Source organism: Rhagoletis pomonella, unplaced genomic scaffold (assembly GCF_013731165.1).
Source record: "Rhagoletis pomonella isolate Grant_MI unplaced genomic scaffold, Rhpom_1.0 Rhpom_scaffold_00014, whole genome shotgun sequence".
In the NCBI taxonomy this organism is placed as follows: Eukaryota; Metazoa; Arthropoda; class Insecta; order Diptera; family Tephritidae; genus Rhagoletis; species Rhagoletis pomonella.
The window spans coordinates 9,544,951-9,564,767 of NW_023458568.1; the positions used below are offsets into that span (position 1 = coordinate 9,544,951).

Genomic DNA, 19,817 nt, shown 5'->3' on the forward strand with positions numbered 1-19,817 from the left:
AATGTAAGTAAATATAAACTTCTTTTGGCAATTTACGTATAAATTTCCTTTGAGGAGTTATTGAAAAATGTTTGACTAAATTTAGTATAAAAAAAAAGAAAACGTTTTAAAGCGGAAAAATCATAATTACAAGTGAATGCACGTATTTGGCTGTGTAAGCAGCGAAATATTAGTAGGCAGAGTTCGAACCAATTCGCTCAAAAGAGTGTGGCTATTAGCGTAACGTTGCCAGTTCGCTTCCGGTGGTCATCATACCTCTTGTTCGAGCGAATTCAATATATTACTAAAATGGGTTTTGTTTCCGGCATTTGAGCTAGGGAACCTTAGAACGAGTTGAACATATTTTTATAAAATTTATTTTTGTTCAATACACATAATATTAATATAAAATTGTGTAATATTGGATAGCATAGTAAGCTCCTAACTTGTTTTGGAATTTGTTTTGGTTTGAGTTTTTTTTTGGCAAACATTGAGCACTTGAATAATTATTGTTCAAAAACCTAATATAGTTATGTTAAGGTTAGGTTTAGAAATAGTTATAATATATAATAAATTAGTAAAAATTTGATAATTGCCTGAATTGTAACAATGGATTTTCAATTTAACGTTGTAGATGACGAAATGTAGGGGTACATCTTGCTATATGACATAGACATTTTATTGGGTTAATGGACATGAATTTGCAGCGCCATTAACAGGTTGGGTGGGTAACGACAGGGGAAAAGCTACCATTCTTTTTTTCCCCTCTTTTGAGCTATAGTCGGACTCCCTATTTACACTTCAACTGAACACTGTGGTGTGGATGTAAGTTACTTTTTTTGCTGCCTTAGGTTTTAATGTTTTCGCTGGCTTAGCTTCCTGTTATAAAGATGTTCCTTGTTATGTTTTTCGGCATACATGTAAGTTTTATGTACAACTTCCGCTGCATAAGACTACGGGAAGCCCACTCCCATTTCCCTGCGCTAATCTGAAGCATAGCTAGGTATGCCGACCCGCTGTAGTCCTTATACACCTACCGTTCTTTGGCGAATTCGTATAACTGACGCGGGGTAGTAATTTGATTTCCATAAGGTCTTTGAATACTTGCTCGAGCTGCAGTTCTCTTGAACGTACCACCAATCCCATCACAAGGAGATCTTCCATGCGACGTGGCAAAGAAATGCCACTCAGCATCTAGACCAAAGTCCGCCTGATGATAGACCAGACTAATGAAATTTTTTCTATTTTTATATTGAGAAAAAAAAGTGGAAAATTTTTTTAACGTGATATTTTTCTTTCAAAATGTTAATAATTTGTCTGAGAAATAAATGTACAGCTACGGTGTCGTGAATTGAAGATTCTGAAATAACTTTAAAGCTATTATGTTGCAATTGAGTAACGTCGCGATAATATGCAACCACCGGATGAATAGTTACTTGATCTTTAGCCCAGTGATAGCTCTGAACAGCATCTTGAATAATAAATCGGCAATTTTCAGAAAAATCGCTAAGAATCACAAACTCGTCCGGTTTTAAGTTATTTTTGATTTAAAAAGCCTTGTTGACTTTTTGCAATAAAATCGTGACTTCTAAAAACTTTCAAATCGTCACATAATTTAATTATGAAGGAATCACTGTCTTCAATTCGCCGAATTAATTCGGATCGATCTGTTGCAGTCCAAGTTATGTACGCCACTGAGTCAATGGAATTTACGTCGCAAATTTCCTCTAAATGATTTTTAATACAAAAGTCACCGGGACATTCAGAGCATTCACCAAGGTGGCAAGATGAAGTAGGATTTTCACATAACATTGCACTTAAAACATCTTAGTAATTTTTCGGGAATGTACAGTTATTGGATGAGTCCGGTAATTCAAAGGCTTTTATCCCTAACAATTTCAACTTTACATTTTGATGTATTTTACAAACACAGACGGAATGAGTTCCATTTTCACCAGCCAATATGCATTCGCGAGGACGGAATTCAGCAAACTTTGAAAATCCGATTTTCTCTTCAGAAATTTTTCTTTGAAGTGCGCGTAAACTTCTTTAAAATTACATAAAATTAAACGTTTTTGAACATTCGCACGGATACCCCCTACTTTTACTGAAACTCAATCTTTATTACCAGGCATGATACGGCTAATTTCATCACTTCTGTAAAACTCTTTCACTAACTCCTCGGTAGTGATACTTATTGCTGATCTGCACATTCTTTTTGGAGCAGGATCCCTTCTTTCTGATGGATAGAAAAAGCTCGGCGGGCTGTGTAGAATGGGACGTTAAAATTTGTCTGAATTTTTTTTCAAATGAATTTTATCCGATGGTTTGTCGACACTTTTTAGCTTTTCTTTGATTTCGTCAATGACGCTGTTAATATCGGAACAATCTTCAGGATCACTTAAATTTCGATCAATTGATTCCTTAATATCCTCGATCGTTGTCCTCTTTTTAGAAGCACTCAGTTCTTTCCACTTACTCGGGATGTTGGGTTGACCTAATGATGGCAGAGCTTTATTTAATGCTGCTATAACGATTGCTTGGCGCTCTTCAACATCGAATTCAAACTCCTCATCAGAGCTTTTGCGGTCACTAGATATAGACAAAGTCTCCACGCGGTTTGATACTTCTTCACTTACGCACACTTTACAGCCACCTTCTTTATGATTTTTATTGTTATTTGTTTGGAAAGCACTATGCAGTTTATTTCGTTTCAGACCTGTGTGACAAGATTTGCAAATGAACGAGCCATGTCCAATTTCTGTGGCGAATAATTGTCTATATACTTCTCTGACTTTAATTATAGATTCAGATACACGTGAATGATTTTTTTTCTTGGGTGGGCTACAACAATGCTTCAGGAGAGGCATATTTTCACAGATATTTGGTGCAGAAATCTGTTGGAAGTATGTAGTTGTATTGATGTTACGTCGACAAATATGATTAAAAATCGATGGTGTGTAGTCAACGAGCCTTTTCGTTGGCTATTTAATGCAAAAAAAAACCTGACCAAGTTCAGATTCAAAATACAAATTTATTTGTGCCAAAGATGAATGCAGTCGAGCTCGAAATAGCCCGTGCGTTCTTCGATGCGATCGAAAATGCGAATGCTCCTGCCTTGCACTTGAGCACAGGTATATACTTGCTAGAGCCTACGCATAAGGCGAAGGGTCAGCACAAAACGAAATGATAACGAGTACGGCGAGTAATAAGTACTAAAATTAAACAGAGTTAGAAAGTAGTTTGCTTTGATTGCTGCGCAGAGCAACTTACAAAAGTTTGTATGGATGTATGTACATAAATATGAGTAGATGAGTGAGCAAGTGCAGAGCTATGCTGGTTGCGCTGACTGCGCTGCTTGCGCTTCCTCCATGACCAAACATCTTCCCCCCGTTGGAAGACTCGGGCTTTCAACATCATCCTGCTTTGGGAGCGGACATAGCTTTCGGATGGTCCTTCGGATGACTGCGGTTGCAGTCTTTAGTACAGCGACACGTGCCACTCCATCTGATCCATATATCAGTTCGGTGACTCTTGCTAGGGGCCACTTGAGAGGAGGCAGGTTCTCGTCTTTCACTAAAACGACGTCGTTAACGCAGATTGCGGATTCCTGCGTGCGCCACTTGGAACGCTGCTGCAGGAGAGTCAGGTACTCCTCTCGCCAACGGGCCCAAAATATCTGCTGGTAGTACGGTATGCGCTGCCATTGATCCAAACGATTAAAGTTAATCTTCGTGACATCCGGTTCAATATAAGAAGAGAGTGGCGCCGTACCAATAAAGTGCACTGGCGTTAAAACGTCTAAATCGGCCGGGTTCTCTGAAAGAGGAAACAAAGGTCTTGAGTTAATAATTGCCGCTATGTGGCAAACAAGTGTGCGCAGCTCATCGAACTTTAACAATGACGAGCCAACAGAACGATAAATGTGATATTTTGCAGTTTTCACGGCCGCCTCATAAAGTGGCATTGGCAAGAAAAAATTCATGAACAGCTTGCACATGATTGTCGCTCAAGAATAATCGTTTTAATTCAGCCATCTCATTCTTAGCCCCGACAAAATTAGTTGCATTGTCTGACCATATACGCGTGGGGCGACCACGCGTTAGGATGAAACGCTTTAGTGCATTTAAGAATGCCTTCGTTGACAAGTCTGCTACAAGCTCCATGTGCACAGTAGAGCTGCAAAACTATCGATATTGCCCCCATTCGATAGTTTCGATAGTTTAGGTTGCCCTCTATCGATAGTATCGACATATTTTCAATGGATAAAGTTTAAAGTTTTATTTATGTATAAACCATTGTTTCGTTTAAATAAAGTACTTAGTATATATTTCTTTCACATACAGATTATTTCATTTTGTGAACACAAGCAATTAACGTTGTATAAGGAACTTTAATAAGAATAAATATATAATGAGATCATTATGGGCACAGCCCAAAGATTATGATGTCAACATTTTTAGCTTTGAGTGATGGTCTCCGATCGGAGAGTAAATATCCAGCTTTGCTGAAAATTCGTTCAGGCTCTGTTGACATTGCTGGAGTGTATAAATAGCGTAGAGCACATTGTGTTAAGCCTTTCATATCAGTATTTGTCTACAAAACATAGAACAGAAATTATTAAAAGCTAAATTCCCATAGACGGCCATTGTTACCTTCCAATATTCTAATGGATCAAAATCGTGTGGCAAATTTTGATTTTCGAAATATTGACGAAGCATTATAATGGCATCAGCTCTTGTGGATTTACGTTTACCAGCGACCTTGTCATTTAAGAACTTAAAGAGCGGTGCAATTTTCGGCTGTTGTGTTGACGATTCTGGTGATGTTACCGTATGTGTCGGCAAATCAGTAACCACGGGACTCAAAGGTTTGAGCATGTTAGAAAACTCATTTTCCAAAGCTAAAGTTGCCTGTTCCGCAATGATATGGTTCCTGAACCCTTCCTTTTTGAACCGGGGGTCAAGCAATGTACTCATTTTGGGTGTGGCTCGATTTTCATAGGGGACAAGCCTTATTTGCAAACGTTCAATCAGAATGTTGAATATAGCAAGCCCTTCCTTTGTTGTTAGTTTATTGTGCGTTTCATTTAGAGTTTGAAAGAGACCACATATGATAGGAATGATTAACGAAATTGTTACAGAGTTACTTGCAGATACTTGAATAGTCGCGTCATCAAATGGTGCCAATAATTCAACTAATTCTTCTAGTAGCTCTATTTCGTCAGCAGTTAAAGTCTGGGGTGCTTTTGGGGTTCTTAAAATTAGAGAGGAAATTATGTCCTTAGTTTGCAAAATTCGCTTTATCATGCGATATGCACTATTCCAGCGTGTCGGACATTCCTGCAATAAATTATAAACTTTTCCTGTTCCTTGTGCATTTTTAAATTTGGCGTAAGCGATCGAGCTACTTTTGAACCTTTTTGCATTTCGTTATCACATTTTTGACTTTTTCAAAAGCTAACACATCTTGCACAACCAAATTTAATGTGTGAGCAAAGCACGGAAGATGTCGTTTTTGCAACAATTCGCATGCTTTAATCATGGATGACGCATTGTCGGTGACAATATTCGAAACTTTATCTAAAACGCCCCACTCCGTCAGTACAATTCGCAAGGACTCGGCAATATTGGCAGCCGAATGATTAGTACTCTCCAAAAGATTGTAGGTAGACAATACTGCGCTTCTTAAGCTACAATTTTCAATGAAGTGACAGGTTACGGTTAAGTAACTCTCGTTTGCCCGAGAGGTCCAGGCATCCGTAGAACTAGCACAAGTATCTACTTTCATAAGAATATTTTTAAGATTTTCTTTCGATTGATCATATAATTCGTGGCACATTACATTCTGCAACGTGGTTCTGCTAGGCATCACATAGCGCGGATCTAGTAACTTGACGAAAGCGGAAAAGGCCTCGTCTTCTACGATTCGGAAAGGCTGGTAATCTATGGCAATCATTTTCATTAGTGCACTGTCAAGTGCTTTTTTACGAGCCGAATGCGAGTCATGCGTTTCTGATGCATTGAAAAATGAAGTTATTTTATTTGGTTTCGACATTCTGTTGTAACCAGGATGTGTGCGTTTTAAATGGTCCAACAAATTGGAGGTATTGCCGCTGGTTTTGTATACTTTTTCACAAGACAAACATTTTGCACGAGTTTTATCCTTGGAGCGCTGAAAATAACTGCACACTTCTGAAATTCCATTTCGGCTTCGTTTGCACACAACGCTCTCATATTCGCTGCCTGATTCATTTGGTTCGCTGTTTTCATGAACCGTTGCTGCAAATATTAATGTTTTCGTTCAGTATTGATAGATATAACTACACGTGTATATATTTTATAATGCTTACCACTTTCTTGAGACATTTTAATTTATTTACAACTCATTCAACGCCTCAGCCTCGCGCCTTTTTATTTGACGAACTTGTGAAATTCAAATAAAAAAGTGCAAAATTAGAAAAAACTATCGATTGTCGCAAGTAAATTCGATGGTTTTGCAACTATCGATAGTATTGACCTAAAAACGACACCATCGATAATGTCGATAGTGTAAATTTAAGATACACTATCGATACTATCGATAGTGCCATCGATAGTTTTGCAGCGAAGCATATGAATATGCAGATATAACATTTTATTGGCTGCTTGTTGCGTATTTCATTTTTGTAAAAGAATGGCCCACAATAATCAACGCCTGTGGCCATAAATTCGTAAGATGTATTCACCCTATCTTCCGGAAGGTCAGCCATAATGTGTTCCGCTAAGTGCGGTTTAGCTCGAAAACATAAAATGCATTTGCTTACAGCGCTCGAAACGGTTTTCCGCCCACCAATGGGCCAATACTGCAGCCGAATGCATGCTAGTAGGGAGCAAGGACCCGCGTGTAAGTTGCGCCTATGAAAATGCATAATGATTGCATGAGTGATAGGATGCCTCCTGAGCAGTATGACTGGATGCTGTGCGTCGAAGTCGAGCGCCGAGTTCTTCAGTCGTCCACCCACACGAAGCAGTCCATAACTATCGATGAATGGTGAAAGCGACGCCATGCAGCTGGATGCTTTCACACGTTGACCGGCTTGAAGGCATTTGAGGTCATCTTTGAAGTGAACCATTTGGATGTTGCGCAGAAGTAATTTTGTGCCATGACGGAGGAAATCAACAGTCAGTCCAGAGATCCTCATGCGATGCTGAACCTTATAAATGTAATCGAAAACATGTTGTAATTTTTCGAATAAGTTGACGAATTTACATCTAAGCGTTATATCGATGGGCTCAGACGTGGCGACCAACACACTTTTGCACACCTCCGGAGGTTATTTGACTATAACGCAAGACTTTTGGCCATTTAGTTTTATCTTCAGCTAAGAAGTCCGGTCCATGAAGCCAAAGCGACGAGTCGATGAGGTCCCTTGGAGTTCCTCCTCTTGATAAAATATCAGCAGGGTTTGACTTCGTAGGCACGTAGTGCCATTCCATTCCCGTAGTCAACTCCTGTATAGTAGCTATGCGATTAGATGTAAAGATTTGAAATCTTGATGGTTCGTCGCGTATCCACGATAAGACTACAGCTGAATCGGACCAACAATAATATCGGCACGAGAAAAATTCCATTTCAGCTATTTCATGCATGAGTTGCGCCAGCAGGGTGGCGCCGCACAACTCCAGCCTTGGAACCGTAAGAGATTTTAAAGGCGCTACACGAGATTTTGAACATAGTAAGTGCACCTGATTTTTTTCCTGACTGACCGACACAACATAAACACATGCTCCGTATGCTTCGATGCTGGCCTCGCTGAAGCCATGAACTTCCCAGGTGCTCTTCTGTTGAATTGCCAAACGAGGAAACTTTAGTTGAGGTATGCAACCAAGATCCGCGCACAAACTAAGCCACGATGACTGTAATGATGAAGGCAAGCTTTCATCCCAGTCGAGCTTTTCTCTCCAAATTTGTTGATCGGATCGTAGAAGCGAGCAATAGTTGACAAGATGGAACGTTTACAATGCTTTGTTGCAGGCTGCATTGGTGAAAACGCAAACAGTAGACAATCTGATGCAGGGTCCCAAGTAAGGCACAGTGCCTTTGTGATATCGCTTCCATCGTCGAACTTAAGTAGTGTTTCTCTTTCATCAGCCGGTATCCCCTGCAGCAAATCAGGATTATTGGAGCGACACTTTCTCAGCTTGAAACCTCCCTTTGCCAGCAAGTTTGTAGTTTGACTCATGATTTCCTTAACTTCTTGAAGAGACTCCCCACCTGTAATAAGGTCGTCGACATAAAAATCACGCTTTAATGTTTTCGAGCATATGGGGTGCGATGGTTGTTCGTCAATGGCTAACTGATGCATCGAACGAATTGAGAGAAATGAAGCTGGCCTTGTACCATAAGTAACTGTGTCAAGTCTAAAGACTTGAACTGGCTGCTGCGGGGAGTCACGCCACAAGATGCATTGCAAATAACTATCGGGCTCTGAGACCCGCACACAACGATACATCTTGCAAATATCGCCCGTCAAGGCGACTGGAAAGGTTCTAAATCGAAGCAATGTGTTGAACAACTTAGGTTGTATGGTCCTATCATAAGCAAATCATTCAATGAGTACCCAGAGGATGAAGCGGCAGAACCGTCGAACACCACGCGGAGCTGTGGTGCTGTCCTCTTTTAAAACACAGTGGTGTTGTAGAAAGTACTTACAATGCCCCAGACTGTCTGTGCTGACCAGCGACATATGGTTTAAAGCCAAGTACTCCTATATGAATGCCGCATATTGTGCCTTCCGCTGTGGGTGGCGCTCCAACTTTCGCTCTAGATGGAGATACCGACGAAAAGCTTGTTGATAAGAGTCACCCAAAAGATCAATATTAAATTTTGCAGGTAACCGAAACGAATAATTCCCGGTAGACAAGCGAACATAATTGGCCTTAAAATGGGCTTCGCACTCGGGCTCCTTGGAGTATTTGGCGCCAGATTGACAGCAACTTTCAACCTCCCAAAAACGACGTGCCAGTTGATCGCTTTGAACATTGGATTTGCTCTCTATATCATGCGATGACTGTGCGGCCAATGTCGCTCGACTTCGCGACTGCGATTCACCACCTGTTACAACCCACCCTAACCTAGTTTTCTGCAGGAGAGGTAGGCCATGAGCTAACTTTATTTGACCAATACATAAAAGATCATAGAAGAGACTGGCTCCAATAAGCATATCTATTCGTCGCGGCTTGAAAAACTGCCGATCAGCCAACCGAATATTTGAGGGTATATTCCAATGAGAAGTATTCAAGTAAGACTCGGTTGATTGTCCGTAATGTTAGGAGCAACCAACGCTGTAATGCAAGTGGAGTACTCCGAATTTTGAGACTGAATAACAATGTTGATAGTAAAACCATCAGAGGCGAAGTCGGCATCACCAAGACCCGATACACATGTGGTAGACTTGGTTTTGCGCAACTGCAATTGATTAGCGAGACGGGATGTAACAATATGCGACTGCGATCCGGAGTCGAGCAGTGCACGACAGGGTACCCATGTACCAGAGTTGTTCTTTACATTGATTACAGCAGTGGCCAGAAGCACAACATCAGGACTGAGATTCTGGGCCGATGTGGCAGCTGACGGTGTTTGTGAGATTGCAGCCAAAGAGTGATGTGCCACTGAAGTTGAAACGGTTTGCGGGGTCTTCCGATGTTACTTGCGAAGGTGAGGTACCCTGCACTGCAGAGGGAGTGCTTTGTGATTTAGTGGAGTCAATATGTAATAGGCTGTGATGCTTGGCTCCGCATACACGACATAAGCCAGCATTGCACGTTCGAAGTTGATGGCTTTTTCTGAGGCAGTTTAAGCACAAGGCCAGTTTCTTGGCCTCCTTAAGACGGAGTTGTGGCGACAAATTTGCAAAAAGCGTGCATGCATATATAGCGTGGTCTGTGCTGGCACAGAAAACACAGCCATTGGTTGAAGCGTTAGTAGTGATAAAAGATTTTCTACTATGGTTAGTGATTCTACTGTTTTTTCCCACCTGAGAGCCACGCGTATATGCTGCCATAGAGTGTTCTACGTTCTCCAGTTTTTGACAACGCTTCTCCAGGAAAGTTGTAAACTGCTCCCATGAGGGTATGAGATCCAAGAGCGCAGCTTCCTCCCACTTGGTCTGCGTAGCACTGTCAACCTTCTGCAGAAGAGTGTGCAGGATTATGCACCCTGCTATTTGCTCCGAATTTCCAATAGTCTGTAATGCGCGAAGGTTTGCATTTACCTTGGCTGATAACTCCCGAAGCTTCACCGCTGACGAAGTGTCCATCCTTTTGATGCCCATAATCTCAGTGATGTGTGCCTGGAAAATAAGACGCTTATTGTTAAATCGTTTGTCAAGCAAATCTAAAGCCACAGCATAATTGTTGCCAGTCATCTCCGATGAAAGGGGTGCATCCAGCGCTGGGCCCTTTAGAGATGAACGTAAATGCTGCAGCTTCTCGAGATTCGTGAGATCAGGATCCTTATCTATGATACTCGTAAACATTGAGAAAAAATCGGTGTATTCCGTGTAACCTCCGCTGAATGTAGGCAACCTGAGCTCAGGAAAGCGTGGTCGACTTTGCAGGACAACCGTTTGACCTTCCAAAGTCGGGTCATGGCGCATGGTAGAAAAAGATGGCATTTGAGATTGACGCTTACGAATCTCATGCCGTATACGACATCACAGTGAAAGCAGTAGCTCTTCGAAGTTTGTACGCAGGGTTCCTCCGATTTCATCAAAATCTAGTTCCTCGAGGCTGTCATGGGCTAAGTTAAACGTGTTGGAAATATGTTCGAGGCACTCCAAGCGTACCTTTAAATGCAATTCGCTCAATCGGTTGCGCTTGTACAAAAATTGATTCCGCCTTACGCTTGTAATAAATCACCATATCCTCAGGTGACAGTCGAGAAGCTTCCTTCGTTGTCATGGTACAAATCTTAAAATACGCGCACCCACGAGCAATAATGTATGTATGATTGGTTAGGACAGTTAAACTAGCGTGTTCCTGGAGCGGTACTTATTTGTTTAATATATATTTATGTATATTATGTGTCCAACGGATCGAAATAGCGCGACACCAGCAGCGGTATATTTGCATATATTAAAATATTTCAGCAAGTATATAAAACCGAACGGAACACCATATGCAAGTAGCGGTTTGCTCTTAAGTTTGTACCTATGTAGTGCTTATGTACTTGTATGTACACCTTCGCTTCACGTCTTTTTATTGGAAGGATTTATTTGACGCAAAATGAAACAAAATTATTTTAATCGCGATCACGTCGTGGTCACCAAAAATGTGCAGTCAACGAGCCTTTTCGTTGGCTATTTAATGCAAAAAAAACGAGACCAAGTTCAGATTCAAAATACAAATTTATTTGTGCCAAAGATGAATGCTCGAAATAGCCCGTGCGTTCTGCGATGCGATCGAAAATGCGAATGCTCCTGCCTTGTACTAGAGCACAGGTATATGTATACTTGCTAGAGCCTACGCATAAGGCGAAGGGTCAGCACAAAACGAAATGATAACGAGTAAAGCGAGTAATAAGTACTAAAATTAAACAGAGTTAGAAAGTAGTTTGCTTGCGCTTCCTCCATGACCAAACAGGTGGCTTATTTTCTGTTGATACTGAATTTTGACGCAAAAGTAATAACTTTTTGCCGAAATGTATAATTTTAAATTTGAATTACTTAAAAAAAGTGAAAAATTTATTAATTTTTGCTTAATTTAAACCAAAATGATTAATTTATCTCTGCCCGTTCAGGAGATATGGCCAATCAAAGAAATTATTATTTATGGCTCATTCCATCTCAAATCACCCAGGCCGGGGGAAAGTGAATTTAAGTTTGCGATAAAACTCACAGGGATTGTTCCTTGAACAATTTAAGGAGACACGTATTTTTTCTTTTTGCTCACAAATGCGAATTTTTCGATTTGATTTTTTTTCTTTTTGAGTACGAACGCTTCTTTTTTCCTCTCGTAATAGCAACTTTTGATGAAGTCGTTTATAACTGCCGCAAAAAAGCAAGGATTTTAATGATTTTTTTTAATTGCAGATATTGATCTACTGAATCGATCTAGTGAACTAAACATCAGTAATTGTTTATTAATAATTAATTGTTGTTTTAAACAAAAATTTTTTTTTTTTTGCAAATTGATTTTTTTCAAATTGCCACATCTTTTTTTTCTCAAACTTTTTTGTCTATTAGGGAATAGTATAAACTATTTTCAGTACGAGTAGCAATATGCTAAAATTCATCGTTTTCGAGTTATGATTTTTTTTCTGAAAATGCACTTATATGATGCTAGCAGATTTTCGTGCCAGTTGAGGGCACAAAAATTGTTGCCCATTATGATAAAGTTTCCTTGCTGGAAATTTTGTGAGGTTGCCCGATCAGAGCCAAAAGATTTTCCCAATTGGGCTCTAATTTTGGCCCAATTGGGGCCCAATTAGCGATTTGCCCAATCTACCGAAGATTTCCCCAACCAGTGCTCACAATTTGCTCAAAGTGAACATGCATACGCAATTAAAACGTTTTTATCGATAAAATCACACATACACACATCAAAATTCCCTACGAAAAAAAATATTTTTTAATTTTTTTTCTTGTAAAATTTTCCACATACAAATTTTTTGATAAACAAAAATTAGTTTTTTAAAATACGCCATCTCAAAAAAAAAATTGGAAAAAATCACAATGCTAGCTCTGAGTATTGCGCAATATTTAAGTATAATGTTATGGGGTGCACTCTGCAATAATTTGAGTTATGCATTTTTTTTACACCGAAGTTGAGTAAAATGAGTACATTACCAATTTACAAATTTTTTAAACTTTTTTTGAATTTTTTTGAGTATGCAATTTTGTAGCCCATTAAATTTGAGTATAATAAAGTGCAAGTAATAAGCTACTGCAAAATTGCGTTGATTTTTAATATTGTTTATGCTCACGGCTTCTTGCACTTTTTCCATATCGATGAAAATGCCTAAAACTATTTTCAAAGAAAGAAAATAAAATTAACGGAAGTTTTGCTATCGCTTAAAACTTGCACTTTATTTAACTATTTATTATTTAATGGGCTATAAAACTGCTTATTCAAAAAAATTCTAAAAAAGTTAAAAAAATTTGTAAATTGGCTCATTTTACTCAACTTCGGTGTAAAAAAAAATTCAGGAGTGATCTGATCGTACTTTCCGATACCATAGACGTAGCGTGTGATGTTATTAAAGGTCACCTCGATTTTATGTGCAGACGCTGAGTCAAGTTTACTGTATACTAGTTCGGAATATGTCATCTGGGGTACGATAAGCTGAATGGCTAGCTTGCGTCTCGTTTCTAAAGGGGTAAATGGTGCAGACATTTTCAAACTACGTAAGGTAGAAAAAACGCCGTTTACCACTTTATTAATGTGGTCGGTAGCGCTTAATCTGGAATTAACAACAAAGCCCAGATTTTTAATTTTGTCAGTTAACAAAAGAGCTGTGGTACCAATCCAAAGCTTCGGAATACCCTCGACATACAAAGCTGGTCATGAGATTAACGGAACTTTCCGAAAAGCTGAAAAATCTCTTAAGTTTCTGACACAGAAGAGCATGATTTACGATGTCAAAAGCCTTAGAGAAGTCCAAAAGGCAGAGAAGAGTTATGTTACTTTGGTCCAGCTCTACTCTAATATCGTCGACTATCTTTAACTTTGCAGTGCTGCAGATATGTTGAACTCGAAAACCAGACTGCCATGGTGATAATAAATTATTTAGTTGCACATAAGCTGAGATCTTTGCTGCCATTAGAGATTCACAAACCTTGGAAAAGGCAGGCAATATGCTGATTGGCGTGTAATCACTGGGATCAACTGCAGTTGTTTTTTTAGCAACGGGTATAATAGTAGCTTTTTTCCATGCAGAGGGAAATGAAGCACTTGTGAAGCTAAAATTAATGATATGGGTAATGGTACTTATAATATATGGTAATGCAATTTTGATAAGTTTTAGAGATATTCCATCATCTCCCACAGCGTTCGACTTAATGTTCATAATTGCTTTCACCACATCCAGTTCACTAACTCCTTCAAACTGAAATTCCTTTACAACACTAGAATGTCCCAGATTAACATCCCTCATTTGAGGTAGGGTAACGGCATTGCAGGCACTAACAAAGAAATCATTTAGTGTCTCGGGATCAATGGTACATTTCGATTTAATTTTTCCATGCACATTAAGGTTTTTCATATTACGCCAAAGATCTTTGGATGGGAGCGAAGAAGGTGATATCATAATTAAAATAATATATATACTAATAAATAAATAAATAAATTTAAAAAAGAAAGAAATGATAAGTTTCTAGCGCCAATAAAAGCATCGACGTCTCTCTTGCTAAACACGACTTTTGCATTTTCATGTGGTTTCAGCCTACTGTGGATTTTTCCCCGGATTGAATAAGAGGACGTCAACAATTTTTTTCTCTTGCAGTCGGTTGCATACATCATCACCTCACGCGCAGAGTTCGTTAGGCTCTCATGAATGTATACCTTTCCATATCCTGGTAATCCGAGATCCGAAAGAATTAGAGGTCTCTTATTTTTTTCTTTGCAAAAAGCAGCAATCGATTTAAAAAGCTGGTTACGGTCATATGCAGCAGCCAGCTTCACGGCTACGGGTTTTTGGTTATTTTTTCGCTGGTCACCTTTGCCCAAGCGGATCCGAAAACCCTCGCGAAGTGGTGGGGGTGTGTGCTCAATAGCAGTACATACCTTCCCGAATACTTCGCGCAAGTTTTCAGCGCTTTCCTGTGGGAGACCATTAATTATAATGTCCGCCGCCACTGCGTTGTTTTTCAGCTCGCATAGTTCGCTCTGAACAGCAAGCAGCTCGTTACGGAGAAAAAATATCAGCGCAAGAACTCTCAACCGCCGACACCCTATTGTCAATTACCGCTATTGACAATTTGACATTGGATATTTCTCCAGCAAAGTCACTTATTATCTGCATAATTCTCTCCTCGGACTCCTTTACTATGGCAGAGAACTCAGAGATAATTGCCTCTCATTGCGTGCCAAAATTTGCTTCCAGCTTTTCAATTAGCGATGACGACGGATTGTGCGAAGGCGTATGTTGGTTCCTCGTAATATCCTTTTTCACTGAACGAGTTTCAAGTGGCATTTTGATCATCCGCGGATTTTGGGTTCTATAGGTCCAGTTAAAATCAGCTTTTTATTATTTGGAATGACGTGATACAATTATGCACTAAAAATTTTACTAGAACAGCATAGATACCTTAAGTTCTGCAGTGTCAGCAAAGTTTTACTGTGACGTGCGTCCTCCTTATAATATAGTGTGTGTTACTTTAACGTGAAGCCCCCTTGTTTTGTTGGACGTTGGCAACCCTTCTGTGGGCACAGCTGATTTAATACAATACAATTTTGACAGCTCACTGTTTATGAGATTTTGGCGCAATTACACACAGTTTTTTTTCTTTTAACCAAAGCTGTTTCTTATATTAAAGGCAGTTTAGTGTTTTTAAACTTCTATAAAATGGCTAGTAAAGTATGCCAAAGTGCCAAAATTACCACACACAAGGAACACAGCGACCATCTGCGAGCTTCATACGCCAATTCAGCTTCTCCGGTGTGATAAAATGGTGATTCCGTTTTGCTGACCCGGCAGCGCGAGTATGCCCGGAGAGAAATCGCCTGTTGTTTACAAAGGAACCGGTGAGAAATCCTTTGTTGCTCCAATCGACACGTGCACAGTGTATATTAAGATATTATTTCCGGTATGCAAAAAGATTTATATATGGAATTAACACGCTTAAATATTCAACAAATTAGCGAGTGCAAAAATCCTGCGTGCTGTGTTAACCGTTGTTACACATTTTGTTATGTTAGTGTTGTTATGTTGGGACACCTAATATTTTTGTTGTTGTATAACTTAAGCAAATTTTATTTTTTTTTACATTCCTCGCGTTTTGCCATATCTTAGAGGTATTTCTACATTATACCCAGTTTATATCAAAATCTAAAAAAAATCATAATTTTCATTGAAATAGCTTGGACTGCCTCAGAAACACAAAATTTATGATATCAATTTCGTGACGAGAATTATACGCATTTTTTAACTGCCTTGGAAACGTACGGAAAATCTTTTTTTATTTATTCGGAACGTTGCGAAAGTCCGTCTACTGCTAGAAACACAAAATAAAAAACAGAACTTTTGCAACGATTCGCATGAATAAAAAAGATTTTCCGTACGTTTCCAAGGCAGTTTAAAAATGCGTATAATTCTCGTCACGAAATTGATATAATAAATTTTGTGTTTCTAGTTCAGCTTTCGTCACTCGTAAATTTTACCTCAAAGAGGTGTTTTATTCGATATGCATGTATTAATAAGTAAGAAAGTCTAAGTTCGGGCGCAGCCGAACATTAAATACCCGGCGCAAGTATTAAATATATAATTTTCACCTTTCCGAAAGCTACCGCTACATGGTAAGGCGGGGTGTATCAATTTTGAGTAAGTTAGCGTCCTTAAATTTGGAAATATTGAAGTTTGAAGCATTTCTGAAATTTACCGTTCTATGAAAAGCGGCCTCAGTTTTAGTCCGATTTCAATAATTTTCTACGTTTTGCTTTTATGTGGCAAGCACAATAACCATACCGAGTTTGGTACAAATTGATAGAACGGTTACGGAGATACATATATGTGATCATACGTGGGCGGTGCGACGCCCATTTTCCAAAATTTTACCATAAACGTATTTCTTGGTAAAGAATTGTTGCAAGCATCAATTTTGAATAAATCAGCTTTAATATTTACTGATTTATCGAAGATTTCGTATTTCTCCAAATTACCGTTATATGCGATGTGGGCGTGGTTACTGTCAGATTTGCCATTTGGTATGCTGTAGCAAGGCTAACAACTGTGCCAAGTTTGGAAGAAATTGGTGCAGCGGTTACCAAGATATACACATGTAACCATAAGTGGGCGTGGCTACGCCCATTTTCCAAAAATTCATAATATTATTTTTCGTCTAAAAATTATTGTAAATATGAATTTTGAGTGAATAATCTTTAGTAGTTATTTAAATATCGCAGTTTTCGTATTTCTGAAAATTACCGTTATATGGGAGGTAGGCGTGGTTATTGTCCGATTTTGCCCATTCCGTCCTACGCCCGAAAGAAGTGCACGTACAAAGTTTCGTTAAGATATCTAAATTTTTACTCGAGTTATCGTGTGCACAGACGGACGGACGGACAGACAGTCACCGCTTAATCGATTTCTTTTTTCATTCTGATCATTTATGTATACTTTTGTCTATATCTATCTCGATGTTGTTGTTGTTGTAGCAGCATACAAATTCCCCAAAGACTTTTTGGGGAGTGTTGCTGGAGTGACAGCCCTTGGCCAGATATAAATCTGGGTCGTTCCGGTTACGTAGACCCGACTGTCGTGGGATATCTCGATTCGTTTTGCCTGTTACAAACAACCGTTATGTGAACAAAGTTATAATACCCTTGTGCACAAGTGCGCTCGGTTATAAAAACTAGTAATCAATGAAATCAAACTGTTGGATACAATATCGATTTTTGTTTAAAAATTTGTTTATGTATTTAGATTGCATCAACCTTAAGCCTGGTTTTCATTAGGTCATATTTGACGTCAAATGTTGTCAAAATAATGAAAACGGGTTGTTATCTGGTGTCATTTGCGTTTGGTGTCATATATCACCACGCACGGTCATATAAAATGACATCCAAATGAAAACGGTCCTCGCCGCTGATGTGACAGCATTTGACAACCAAAATGTATTTGCCAACATGTTGGCAATTTTGATTTCGTTTGCCATGCGAACAGCGACAAAAAAAAAAAACAAAAATGCAGATCGGTAGAACTTTTCACGCAGATTTCAACCATACCCAAATTATTTGGGGCAAGTAAAAAACAAAGAAAATATAACATGTTAAATTTCAATTTTCCTATTTTTTATATGTTTAATATCTCGGAAACTACTTGACCGATTAGAAAAGTATTGATGCCAATTCAAAGATAATTTTAGTAGCGTTTTTACGACGTATTTACTTTAACCATTTTTAAACCAAATTTTTGGTAAACGCTATTTTAAAAAATATATATACAATTTCGATTTTTACCCACTACTTTTGTTAAATTTTGCTCTATAACAAACCTTTCTATATAACGTAATAACTTGTACTTTCTAAATAATATAAATTTCTGTAGCATTGATTATGCAATTTTCTTCAGAAAAGGTAATTTAATGAAAAAGTTAAAATTTTTTGTTTTTTAGTATTTTTGACTTAAAAATATATCAAAAAATTTAACCTAACCTCCTATATCTTCTTAATTTTTTACTTGCGCTAAATAATTTTGGTAAGGTTGAAATCAACATGAAGAGTTCTATCCAATTACATTTTTGGTGTGTCTATAGCTAAAAGGTATTCTACACTTTTTGTAAAAATTTAACATCACATTTGACGTCAGTAATGAAAACGGAATGTCAATCATCTGACACCGAAATTTGACGACAGTCTTTGAGGAGGTTATCAGTTCGTCGGAATATTTTTTTTTTTTTATGTATGTTACCGCATAACTTTGGACCACGTCAGTCGATTTCGATAATTCTTTTTGCATCGGAAAGGTAGTGTCTCAGAGGTGGTCCCATACTAATCTGGTTGAGATCCGATCAGTGGATCATGATATATATATATATATATATATATATATATATATTTTATATGGGAGTTGAAGTCGGTTTTTTTTTTTGCTAAAAATTACTTGTTATTTGTAGCTTCACCTGTTTTTGATTACTATTGGACACCTTTAGGGTCAGTTTTTTTAGTGAGCGGTTGGGGTTTAAACTAAGTTTAAACGCTCGAGATAGCTAGTTTAAACTAAGATTATCCAATCAAATGCCAGCCAGCTGTTCAATATAAACGCAGTTTACGTAATCTAAGTTTAAATGGGCACTGAAAAACTGGCCCTTAGGAAGTTAAAATTACCGTAGGGTTTACTTTTGTTCCAAACACCCTTATGTACAACTCTGCGGTACCTCTAATTGTTTTTTTTTTGCGAAATTATTATAAGTATATAAAACACAGTCTAACAGTCTTTTTTACTTGTAATTCTTTCAGATTGTGCAATGCTCTATTAAAATTGAATTGATCAACGATAGCTGGACAGAGTTGCGCGGGGAAATCGCTGGTCCACCAGATACTCCATATGAGGGAGGAAAATTTGTTTTAGAGATTAAAGTCCCGGAAACATATCCATTCAATCCGCCTAAAGTAATTATCACCATTTAATAAATATAAGGTCTGAGGCTTATTTAGCATAAAAAGGTATTTCTCACAACCAATTGTATTTTAATATGAAATGAGTTCTGGACACAATGCGAGTGTAACGCACCGATCTACCACGACAAATAACACTGGATCACAAATTTTAGTTTTATTTTTGTTCTCCAGACGCCATTATCCAATTCCTGTGTAGAATTGCTCGGTGATTCCGAAAATCGAGTTAATTTTTTTTCTATGGATTCGTTTTCGAGATATTTGCAATTTACCGTTATTCAGCTTAAAGCAAAAACTGGTTCCTTTTAATCATGTATATCTTACGAACAAATTTAAAAATCTTAATATATAGATACGCCACGAACACCCGAGTAACACGCTTTACTGCTCGTATTTTATTCAAAAAATCTTTGCGCATTTTCATTTGACCACTCATATTTCGTATTTTCTTCATCAGTAACTTGATTTGTTTTGTAACTGAACAGGCTTTAGTACAAATGCAAAAATTTGGCACATAACCTG

The 19,817-nt window shown here is 38.4% G+C and overlaps 1 protein-coding gene across 3 annotated transcripts in view; it reads left to right on the forward strand.

Annotated features, from left to right (window-relative positions):
- The window catches only part of LOC118749213 (ubiquitin-conjugating enzyme E2-22 kDa), a 250,815-nt gene that overhangs the window by 41,414 nt on the left and 189,584 nt on the right, over positions 1–19,817 (forward strand). For all 3 annotated transcript variants that reach the window (XM_036484001.1, XM_036483999.1, XM_036484000.1), the window contains exon 3: positions 19,137–19,289. In XM_036484001.1, coding sequence (XP_036339894.1) covers positions 19,137–19,289 — 153 coding nt within the window. The remainder of the gene's footprint in view (positions 1–19,136; positions 19,290–19,817) is intronic.